Genomic DNA, 11,988 nt, shown 5'->3' with positions numbered 1-11,988 from the left:
TATTGACTGATTAGCCTGGTGAGTGACTAATCTGTCACTGATGCTTCTGAATGTCTTTAACTGCTGTGCAGCATCCCAACTTCTTCCTATAATTTGGTAGATCTGTTTTACAGTGCGCAGAGAAGGGAAATGTTCTCTTGGCATGTGCCTCTAATTCTTTATAGGTTTAATTATAACCCTGCCAACTAAAAAAATATCGCTGTGTTTATGAAAACTGGCATGCGATTTAAAATAATACAACATCAGCTGCTCCCCTGTGCATTCTGCTTAGAAAGCTGGAGTCTCGGTGTGATAAACCTGTGATGCTTAAGCAGGGCACACAAATAGTTTTGGCTGTCCCCTCATCCCTGAAACTCTTGGCAATGAGCAGGGAGTGGGATGCAGCATGTAGGCATCGTTCTGGCTATTCCACTTCTGTAACTAAAGAGTGTGTAGTCAGGTTGGCTTGTCTGGATTTTGGTTATTTGACGGGATCACTGTTAGTCCCAGAGGAAAATATAACCATGAATACCCACCCGGCTTTGTACGATAGAGAAGATTGACCTTGATTTGGTAAGAGGTTACATGGAGGTAGTACTGCTTATCTGTGTTATTTATGGGATTTGGGATTTGATAATGTTTGAAAAGAAAAATGATACAGAAAATTCTTGGTTCAACTTAAGAAACTTAAAGTGATACCGCTCTAGCTTGCTATGTATTTACTTCGAATAGAACAGCCCCTTTTTTTACCATTTTCCACAATCATTATTACAAAGCAATGTCACGCTCTTATTTATTCTTTATTTTTTCAGCAAAGTGCAATAGCTGCTTCAAAGGCTATTTACTCTTCTGAAAAAAACTATTTATTGAAAAATTATCAGCGTAGGTGAAAAGGGAAATTGTTTGCACTTTCCTAGTGCCAGAGGGCTGATCTAATAAAAACAACTCTTGTAAGTCACCTCCATTGCATTATACAGCTACTAAGAGAGGCAATGGTCATGACTGCAAATGAATATTTGCGATATTCCACACTTCTTGCAGCAAAATAAATGTTCTGTGGCTTGCTATCTGAGACTTTACATCTGTGTATAAACCATAGGACAGCACTAAAATAATTGATTGGAATTTTATGCTGTATTTTTTTTCCTCCCAGTCCGCTGCTTGTGTTACAAGCTGTTTATCTGCTTTTCTTCTTTTTATTCAGAAACATAAAATACGTTCTTGATACTGCTTTTATGCCCTGAAAATGTTTTGAATTACGATTATTTGGACAGCTCCATGTATTACAGAACTTTGTCCCATTTCATCAAAAGGGTAGTGTGGGTAAAGATCTTCATTCAAACCACCAGCAATTGGAACAGAGTAGCTTACAGTGTGCCTAAAAAAATGATGCTAGTTCTTACAGGACAGGTGAAGGAATTTTTTTAAAAACCTAGGAGTTTGCGCAGACCTTGTCTCATAAATTTTTCTTTCTTGCTTCCTTGTTTTTATTTCCTTTCCACATGTTTATAATTTTATGTTTGGAATTACAGACCTCTGTTAGTTACTATGCAATTATGTTTGATATGTGTAAAAATGTAAATAATTTGCAGTAGACGTGGTAATGAATATTTTTAAAATTGGTGTATACAGCTTCAAATATAGTAGGATAGCAGATACTGAATTCTGTTTGAATCCTGGTGAGAAAATTCACCTGTGACTTGGTCAGCTTGTTCAGCATTGCCTCTGGACATGGATCTAGTCTTGATTTATTAATAAAAACTGAAACAAAACAGAAAACCACAACTGCTGCTTTTTTTCTTATTCAGTGATACTTATTCTTAACTATTATCTTGCCACACTATAGTGAAAGAACTGAGCATTTCTGAGTATGTATTTATATTCGTTGTAATTGCAACATTTTAAAGAGTAGGATGGTCAGTTTTCCCAGTAGAGTAAGGCCACCAGAAGTGTGTGTTAAGGCCTGAACTATAGAACATAATCATAAAAGTTGTAGAAAATGAGGTAAATTGTGAAGTTAAAGTGTGCTGAAGATACTAAGCTCTTTCAGAAAGCTTTTATGGTAATAGATTACTGAATTTCATCTACTAATTTATCACTGTGTATAGATTAATGTGAAGTAATATATATGAATGGAGGAAAAAGGTTCTATTTCTACATTAAATAAATTTCTATGTGTAATGAATCTTGAATATCTATTATCACTCAGAAAAAAGTTATAGCAGCTAGTTGTGTTTAAAATGTCAGCATAGTAGTTGTTGAAAGAGCAAATAACATGTTAAGATGGGAATAGGGAACAAAGTGGAAATCATGATTATGCTACTGTACAGATTTATGGTTCACTTGCATCTTGAGTACGATATGCTGATCTCTGTATCACATATCAGAAAGAGTATAGGAGAATGGAAAAGATATATTAAATACCAGCAGTGAGGATGATCAAATATAGTTATTCCATATGAGAAATAATTAAATGAGCAAAGATTTCTCAGGTTGGAAAAGGGAAGGAGAGAAGGAAGGGAAGCAATGCATATCATTATATTTTGAGTGGGATAAAGCATGTAAACAGGGTGCTGTTGTTCATCATCTCATTCAATACCAGACCTAAGGATGTCAGATGAAATTACCAAGCAGTAGGCTCTGGATAAAAACAGTTGAGATGTCTCTTCATATATGTGTGGAAAAAATTCCTTCAGGATGTTCTAGATGCTGCAATTTTCTATGAGTTGACATGGGCAGACTCCTAGGAGAGACGTTAACCCAAAACCAATGCAAAGGCACAACCTCTGGCTGAGAACGCCCCTGAGCTGCAAGTCGTTGAAGGAGGTGCAACGCTGTGGGGAGTATCTCTAGGGATTTACATTCTTTCCTGGGTATCCACTGTAGGTCTCTGTCAGAGGCAGGGTGCTGGGCTATGTCGGCATTTTGGTCTGACATTTTATAGCTGTTCGTATGCATTTTATTTAGTTTCTATGTAGTTCAGTGTTGTTCTGCTTTCCCATGTCTCATCACTGACCAGGAATAAAAGAGGGACAGACTGGCAGATATGCTTATTTAAATTTATAATTTGTGCCTTAATTTCCCTTGATCTAGAACAGTTTTCCTGCTGCTGCTGTGGTCTAATTTCAGAAGTAAGATGTAAAGCAATAGCAAAAAAACCAAGCAAACCAAACAGAAACACTCTTAAATAAATAACCCTTTACACTGGCTTGGATCTATTTCGTGTGAAGGATAATTTAAATTATATGTAGTATTTGCTTGCTACTGAAATAGAAGTCTTGTGATTGCCCAGGGGAAGAAAGCAAATCAACGATATAGTATAATCAGAATTCTAGTTTTTATGAGCAAAAATAGTGAGACAAGAAATATGAAGAGACACTTAACTCTTTCACCCACCCCAATTTTCTTTCCATCCAGAAAGAATCTATTGGCATGTTGATGATGTGTGTTCTGTTGTGTTGTCTCTGGTATATTACAGCACTGTTTTTTCTCTTGTAGGTTAACAGAACCGTCTGGATATTTAACAGATGGACCAATAAATTATAAATATAAAACTAAATGTACATGGTTAATTGAAGGATAGTAAGTATTTATTTTTAAAGCTTAAATTTTCTGTCAGTTTGATACTGCGTATTCTAGAGATCTAAAGAATTCCTCTAGTAGACATGGCATTTGGATAAAAAATAAAGTTTTGTGGTTTTTTGTTTATTTGTTTTTGTTTAAATGTTATAAAGGTTAAAAAAAAAAAAAAAAAGTTGAAGTAGGATTTTCAGGATTACTCAGAGTTGGCCAAATTCCATTCTCATTCAAATTACTGGCAGAAGTTAGGCTGACACTGGAATTTGGCCAGTGCTGCAAGCTCTCAAAACCCTATAATAAATTTGTTGCCTGTTTGGGTACCTTTACATAAGTTCCAAATGTGGTTACAGAATCCTATTATTTAACTCATTATCTTACTCTGCAGTGATAAATAAGGAATGGCTTCAAGTACAGAATGCTTTCAGTCTGATGAGAATTTTTCAGTTACATGTTGCTCAGAAGTTAATGCTTCTATAAAGTATTTCTTTTGCATTCCAGTTTTCCTTATGTACTTAATTTTAAAGTCATATTGTATCCACAGTTTATACAGTTTAGATGTCTCATGTCTGTTGCTAATTTTTCAGTTTATGCAGCAGTGAAACACAGACATGCACAAAGAAATAATAAGACACATGCACTAGTATGGCTAACAAGTTTGGTAATTTCAGTGGGACTTTGTTTCCTCAGACTATGGGTCAGTATTTTGGTGAAGAATTTAGCTAGGTCTGAGTTCTACTAGGGTTCTAGAAGAAAATTACTCCCTTTCCATATTGTCATAACCTCAACTACCTTAGATGTCTGCTCTGTCGTTGCAGTTCAGTAATGATCGAATTTTGGTCTGCTTATATGCAGATAGTAATTTACACACAACAGCAATGAAGTTGCAGGGAGTACAAAATCATAGAAGTAGAAGCTTCAATATCTAGATGACTAGGCTATAGCTGAGTATCTTTCTGACATAGCTAGACTTCTTTTATCCAGGATAGCTCGGGAATATTTGCACTGTACTACACTAAGCTAAAGTGGAAACATGCCTCAGAACTGCACACAAACTCTGCTTTGAAGTTGGTCTTTGTTCTGTTCCTCCTCTTTGCAGGAGATGGTAGAGTGCGTAGCTGGAGGAAACAATATGCTGCACAGTATGTGTAAGAGTAATGCAACCTGGTAACATAGCGCAAAATGTCAACGCACAAGGAAGTCACATATGTATAAAATACTCTCTTTTAAAAAATGAATAAGGAGAGCTGTCTAGAAATGATCTCTCACAGGAGAGAGAGGAAAAAAAAAAAGCATATGTTTTCCAAACTGATAAATTGTACTTGAACTGGTAAGAAGGAAGGGGAAAATAAATTGAATAAAATAAAATAATTAGTGTGTTGCATGGAATATATTTAGGAGTCTACTAATTTTGTCACATGAGGAAATTCCCCTTTTCAGAAATTTTGCAGTCTCCCTCTGGAACTCAAGCAAAAACTGGTGAAATCTGACTCCCAGGGTCAGATTGGGGGAGAAGGGAGAGGAAGAAGGAAAAAAAAAATCTTGCACTAATATTGCTTGCAATTTTAAATTTGTGTTTTGAGATTTGTATTTGCAATAACTAGTATAATACTGGAAAGAGTATGTGTAGGTGATTTTTGTCTTGAAACCTCATAGTCCTTACATTATAAAGTAAAGCTAATATATTAAAATGGGACATTTTAATTGTTCTAAATTTGTGGTTCTGAATACTGATAAAACCTGGTGAACTCGTCTCTTGTTAACTTTAGGGATTATTAGACTTGGACTGAAGATACTATTTTTAAAGTTTTCTAAAATAAAGTGAAATATTTGCATGCCCTGTGTTGTTATTTAACTCTCTGAAATGTTTCATTCATATTCCAAATGATTTAATAGAATTATGCTGGTATGATCAATTTTAAGTTCTTTATCTTATGAGCTCAATATTTGTGCAAATAATGTTTCACCTCATTTTTTTTTTTTGTTTTTCCTTTCCCCAGCCCAAATGCAATACTAAGATTAAGATTTAATCACTTTGCCACAGAATGTAGTTGGGACCATATGTATGTATATGATGGAGATTCAATATATGCACCTTTAATAGCTGTATTTAGGTAAGTGTATTTATTAACCTTTTAGTCCAAGTAGCCATGTACGGACATTTTAAGTTCACGGGGAAAAAACAAACAAACATTAGAGGCTTTAGTTTGTTAAATAACTTGTTTTCTTATGTTAATATGGAGCAGATATATGAAGTTTTATTAGAGTAAATTGCAAACCACAACTTTTTTGGTTAGGTGATCATAGCATAAAGCCACGGAGTGCTGATGCTCATAGACAGGCAATCAGAAATGTATTTTCCAGCAGCCTTCCAATAGTGACTCTTGAGTTCTAATGTGCTTTAAATGTGGCACTAGCCAATGGTGTCAGTATCTGATCATACTCAAGGGAGAATTGCAATCTGTGACTCGGGTAATGCTGCACTATGTGTAAGTTACAGAAAATGGCTGCTAAATAGCTTCTGTGTTCCTGTGTGAAGTGTGAAGAGACTTGTTCAGGGCATCAGACACTGGAACAGGTCGCCCAAGGAAGTTGTGGATGCCCCCTCCCTGGAAGTGTTTAAGGCCAGGCTGGATGAGGCTTTGAGCAACCTGATCTAGTGGAAGGTGTCCCTGCTGATGGCAGGGGGTTTGGAACTAGATGAGCTTTAAGGTCCCTTCCAACCCAAACCATTCTATGATTCTATGATTTAATAAAAAGGCTATCTTAAGCACTAATTTTGTAACGTTTCCTTAAATTGCTAAACTGGGCATCATTGTGACTAAGTCACAATTATCAAATTATCAAAGAATTATCAAATTCTTCAAAGTCCTGGAGGAGAGCTCAAATTTGCTATCAACTGAAATAATGGAATTTCTTTCCTTTTGTTATATTATTAGCTTATGAGAATTTCTACACAACTAAATATTTTTTCAGGTAAATATTTGTTGTCTAGGATTGCAATATTACTTTGTAGCAAGGTTTAGAAGTAAAACAAAATCAACAACAACAAAAAACAAGCATAACAACTAATACTGAATAAGGACTAGTTATTTACCTTTCAAATTACAATACACTATTGAGGTGAAGAATTAAGTCCATGCACTGCATTTCCTATGTGTCCAAGAGAGAAAAAGTAGGGCATATGAATTTTAACATGTTTCCTTCATTCCTGGACTTTACCAAAATATTTCAGTTGGTTTATTCCTCCCCTTGTGTTAAAATTTTGGTAAACATTCGAGAAAGAATATTCAGTGCAATTGGACTATAATTTATTAGAGAGAAAGCACAGGATCCTAATCCTTTGAAATCAGTAAAAGTGTTAGCTTGGGATATCTGTTGAGTGCGAAGCCATATTAAAAAAAATAAAACAACAAAACAGAAACTGTTTGTGCATCTATACACAAATACTCTGTGGGACAGAAGTTGTACTTCATTTTGCATTAATAAATACTGATTTTGCTGCTGAAGTTTAGAAAATACTAAATGCATAAATGAGAGTGCTTTCTTCTAAGGGGACAAAGCTCTGGTCATCGATCTTTCCTGCCCAACTACAGCAATCTGCACCACCTTCTCTCCTAATTCTCCCAAATTGTTACATTAAATTACTTGAGGGTTTTTTTTTGTTTCCTGCCCAAAGTCGTATTTGTTAAATGTGTCTAGCTGTTATTCAGGAGTCTGATTTGTAGCATGAATGACAGGAAAGAGCAGGTTCCTGTTCCTGTGTTCATTACTTCAAATATCTTTTGGTTTATTGATTGTTAGTGTGTTCCTTAGGATTCCTGTAACTTTTAGTTTATATTTGTGATGAGGCACTGCTTTATGGAGCTGATCCTTATTCTGAGTATTTTAATATATTGCTTATTTTCCTACTTCAGTCTTTATTTAAGACTGACCTCTTAACATCTTTCTAAAGTTTTAAAAGGCATTCTATTTTCCATTGGAAAATTGCCTTTTCTTGGAAATTACTTAATTATCATACTTTGCATATTTGAAATTCTTTAGTAAGATAAACTTCTAAAGGTCCAAATATGTGGAAATAGAATTCGTGCTGAAAGGCAATGAGCGTTAAGCACCTATCTGAAGGGTGTATATATAAATTTTTTTTTTTTTCAAAGTTAAAATAAATTTTTAAAATTATACTGACAGTGTGTGCACCCTCAGAATAATCTGATGTGAAATTTTGCATTACTGCATGAAGGAGGAGACTTTTTGGTTTGTTTGTGATGGAAAACCCTACCTTAGCTTGCAGAAGTATGGAAAAGTTTTATACACATTTCATTATTTGTTTTTTTAAACAGAAGTTTAAAAATAAGATTTATGAGTAGTGTTGTATATATAATTAACAAGCTGAAAAGCTAACTCCCTCTTTCCTTCCCCCCCCGTCCCCTTCTCCCAAAGACTGATTAAAAAAAAAAAAAAAATTGTCCTTTTCTTTTCCAGTGGTCTAATAGTCCCTGAAGTGCGTGGAAATGAAACTGTTCCTGAAGTAGTCACTACATCTGGCTATGCACTGCTACACTTTTTTAGTGATGCTGCATATAACCTAACTGGATTTAACATTTTTTACTCGTAAGTATTTTTAGATAAATAATTACATTGTTAATTAGCTTGTTATTCCTTTCAGGAGAATGTCAAACCCAGGGAAAGTGTTTTGTCTATGCTGTAAGAATTAAGCTTAGTCATATGGCTGGAGTTGTAATAAGTTGTCATTAAGGTACTAGTTTAAAAAAAACCCAAACAAAAAACCAACAAGTTGAAGTGTATTGTTCTGAGTGAAGCTGCATGGCAATTCCAAGACTATGGTTTTTACTAAGCCACATGGAACTAGAATGTAACCCTTCCAGTACTGAACCAACATGTGTAGCTGTCACATGGAATAGAAGGGAGATTATATCTGCTGTCATGGCAATTCCCTTCTCTTGAAGTAGGATCATCTGTTGCTTGATTTTTTTTTTCTTGCTGAATGTACTTTTATGGCTTTTGATACCTTCACCAAAGCCCTACTCTTATTTTTGTGTTTTATTCCACTGAGTTTTATTCCATTTCTTCTCTACTTTTTGGGTACTGCTCCCTCCTGTTGGCCATCTCAGTCTGCATTCTGCCTTTGTAGTTCTTTTCTGGATTGTCTGTCTTTTATTTTCTCTGATGGCAAAGTCTGGCCTGGTACAACTATGCTTGCTTTCCTCCGGTCTGCTTTTCTGTGCTTTTCTCCAGTTTTAAAGATGTTGCCTTTCCTCCTTATATGCACCAGATGTTGATTGCAACTACTGCCCATTTGGGACATGCTTGTGACACATGATGCGGTGTCTATTTGTACTTGAGGCTTTAGTACAAGAAGATGTTGCTTGGTCCTGTTGGACCTGTTTCTTCATGTGATAGTTTCCCCGTGACTGACAGCATTCTTGTTCCTTTCTTTCAATTCCCTCAGATTCTGAAATACCAATTTTTGGAATGTGGTGGCCAGCACTGCACTTCAAATGTGGAAGTACATGTAATATTTTTGTCATATTCTTTATTAATTTAAAATTCAGATTTGTGCTTCTGATCAGAGCTTTACTCTTGGCAGAGATCTTCGTTAAATTATCTATGGAAAGATTGTTTCTGTAATTTGCAGCAGTTTGCCTACTTTTACCAGGTAATGAATAGCTATTCAGAGCTTAGAAAACCTCACTAAATATATTGTATTTGAAATGGCAGTCTAGAAGACTGGGTATTTTTAATTTTTGTCAGTTGACATCAGTAAAATACAATCACCTGGCTGACTTCTCTGCTGTAATTAGATACATTTTTCAGTTATCCCTGAAGCTTTTAGTACACTTTCTTTGTTTGCCTTGTGAGCAAATGGCAGTATGACATGACATTCTTAAGAAATGAGTGTGTGTTCTGCATTCTTTTATGACCTGGTAATGTGGTGCGTGCTGCATGTTTTTTGGAAGATTTAAAATAAATGAAAAAACCTGCCAATTTTAAATTCCATTACATGTGTAACTCACTAAATTTTATCTATTCTGTTCTTCTGTTTATTCTATTGCAATGGAAAACTTTAGGGTTTTTTTAATGAGCCAACAGTAACTCTTTTTATGCTGAAAGTACCACCTACTGTTTCACTCTGCTTCTGTTACGCTCTTTCTTCCTTCGGTAAGCCCAAAGCAGTTTTTAACTAAATCTTTGACTTCATCTTGATGGACTATTCATGTTCCTTTGTTTTGGGGAAGACAGAAGCACATCTTCTGTGACTAGAATGCCATACCAGTTGCAAACAACAGTAACTACTCCAGAACTCTCTGAGCAAATTTTGTCTTCCTTGGAGTCAGGCAACCTGCTTCCAACTCTGCTGATCCAGTTTTTCTCATTCTGTTTGAACCTTTAATGAACCCATTGGAGTGGGAATATGCCTACTTTTAAACTGATACCTCTATTGCTGGAAAGACTTAACTATTCACCTTCTGCAGAACACTCTCCCTATGAAGTCAGGGGGAGAGGTTCCTCACAACTATGGTACGCAGCAGTCAATGCCCTCAATGGTTTTAATGCCATGTGTGTTACTAGGCAAAACCCCCAGGACATTTGCAGTTCAAACGTGGAATTTTCTTTTCCAGTAGCCTAACAGAATCAGTCTTCTGAGGTGTGAGTATTTAGAAAATAAATACACATCTCCTGACTCTGCTACCCCAACTGCATTTGGCAAAAGGCCAGTCTTTAACAATTCCTCACTAACTTTATTCAGTTCTTTCTTCCTTCAGTAAGAGCAGGGGAGGCTATAAATGGTATCCAGCTCTCACATCTACAGGGAGCAGTCTGCATTATCATCGGGGGTTTGTCGTACCAAATTATTCTGAGTTTCAACCCAACCCTTTGCTGCGAGTCATCAAAAAAGATTCCAAATCCTTTTTATACTTCATCAGACACATACTGCCTGAGATTCTGTTCATGGAAACTCCTGGACCCACATACTTCAATGTCCTTGTTTGCAAGGAATTGCCTGCATTTCTGGAACCAGTTTGCATAATTTTGCAGTCCAGTTGTCTGTGATCTCAGTGTTTGGTAGGGCATATCACAGAAATGCTAACTTCCGTAACAATCAAAGGCATCTTTCAGCGTAATCTTTCCTCTTTTTACATCTCTGACTGTGGAGTTAAGGAGGCAAGGTTAAGGTGGCTCTATTATTAAGAATTAAAAGCATGAAGTGCTGCCTTTAAGTAGTTTCAGGATATTAGCCATCTTGTATTTTTCCTCACTCATTTTTTCCAATTTTATTCCCCTTGGATATTAGACATACTGTTTTATAGCATGGACCAAAGCCACTCGGGAAAACCCTTTAACTGTGTGCCAGTTTAATCATAATTAAACTTGTGTTTTATCAGTACATAGAAATTTTTCAGGAAAAGTAGGAGTTTATCCAACAAATACTGTTGGAATACTGTCAGATAAAACCACTGCCATCAACTCTCAGCTTGTCATTTCCCTTATTTTACATATTTATTTATTTATTTATATTTTCCAGAATTAATTCTTGTCCTAATAACTGCTCAGAACATGGAAAGTGTACAACCAGCGTGTCCATACCAAGCCGGGTCTATTGTGAGTGTGACAAGTACTGGAAAGGAGAAGCCTGTGATATTCCATATTGTAAAGCCAACTGTGGCAGTCCAGATCATGGGTACTGTGATTTGACAGGCGAGAAGCTGTGTGTTTGCAATGATAGCTGGCAAGGTAAGGTTTTGGTGTTTAGAATCAAGTTTATCTTTAAAAAAAAAAAGGAACTGCTTTTAATGCATCCTATCTAGTATGCATTTTAGCACTTCTAAAGTATAAACATAAATGAAAAAAATAACTTCTGGAATAAATTTTCATGTAGACCTAGATGCGTGTGCTTTTAATGCCATGTAAGTCTCACAGCTTTGATATTTTCTGTCTGAAGATACTGCATTAGTATCTGACCTAAACTTTCTTGTGGTTGGCATTCTTCTTTTTGAATCATTAATTTGAAAAAATAATGGCAGTAATTACTCAAGTGTTGTGAGCACTTCTGAAGACTAAGTTTATCCATAGCCTAGTTTCCTATTCTATTAATTTCTTTAATTTTTAGATATGTTTGACTTTCTTCCCCCCTTTCTTAATGTCACATCATCACATCATATTTTCAGTGCTTCCTGAAGTAATTATTCACAGTCTAGTTTTTAGTTGTGTGTTATTTTTATAGTCTCTCAATGAAAAAGGAAGGTAAGCTTTTTTGTTACGATGGTGGAATGCCTATGTGGACAAATACTGTGGAATAATAGGTGTACTCTAAGTGTGTGCTGTAGTTTTACTCCCAGTACCATAAATAATTGTTTCTTATTAAAGACCAATGATTTAAGATCTGGACTTGTGCAAGGCGTTTGACACCGT

At 35.7% G+C, this 11,988-nt stretch overlaps 1 protein-coding gene across 1 annotated transcript; it reads left to right on the top strand.

Annotated features, from left to right (window-relative positions):
• Positions 1–3,479: 3,479 nt before the first annotated feature.
• Positions 3,480–11,310, top strand: LOC104527983 (attractin-like protein 1; the record flags this gene model as incomplete). Its single annotated transcript, XM_010171848.1, has 4 exons — positions 3,480–3,561; positions 5,556–5,669; positions 8,038–8,166; positions 11,102–11,310. Coding segments are annotated over exons 2-4 (391 nt in total), but the record flags the coding sequence as incomplete, so codon positions are not given.
• Positions 11,311–11,988: the final 678 nt, after the last annotated feature.

This window comes from Antrostomus carolinensis, unplaced genomic scaffold, assembly GCF_000700745.2.
Source record: "Antrostomus carolinensis isolate BGI_N321 unplaced genomic scaffold, ASM70074v2 scaffold34757, whole genome shotgun sequence".
In the NCBI taxonomy this organism is placed as follows: Eukaryota; Metazoa; Chordata; class Aves; order Caprimulgiformes; family Caprimulgidae; genus Antrostomus; species Antrostomus carolinensis.
The sequence above is the reverse complement of the archived record's forward strand: the minus strand, read 5'-3'. Positions and strand labels throughout refer to the sequence as shown.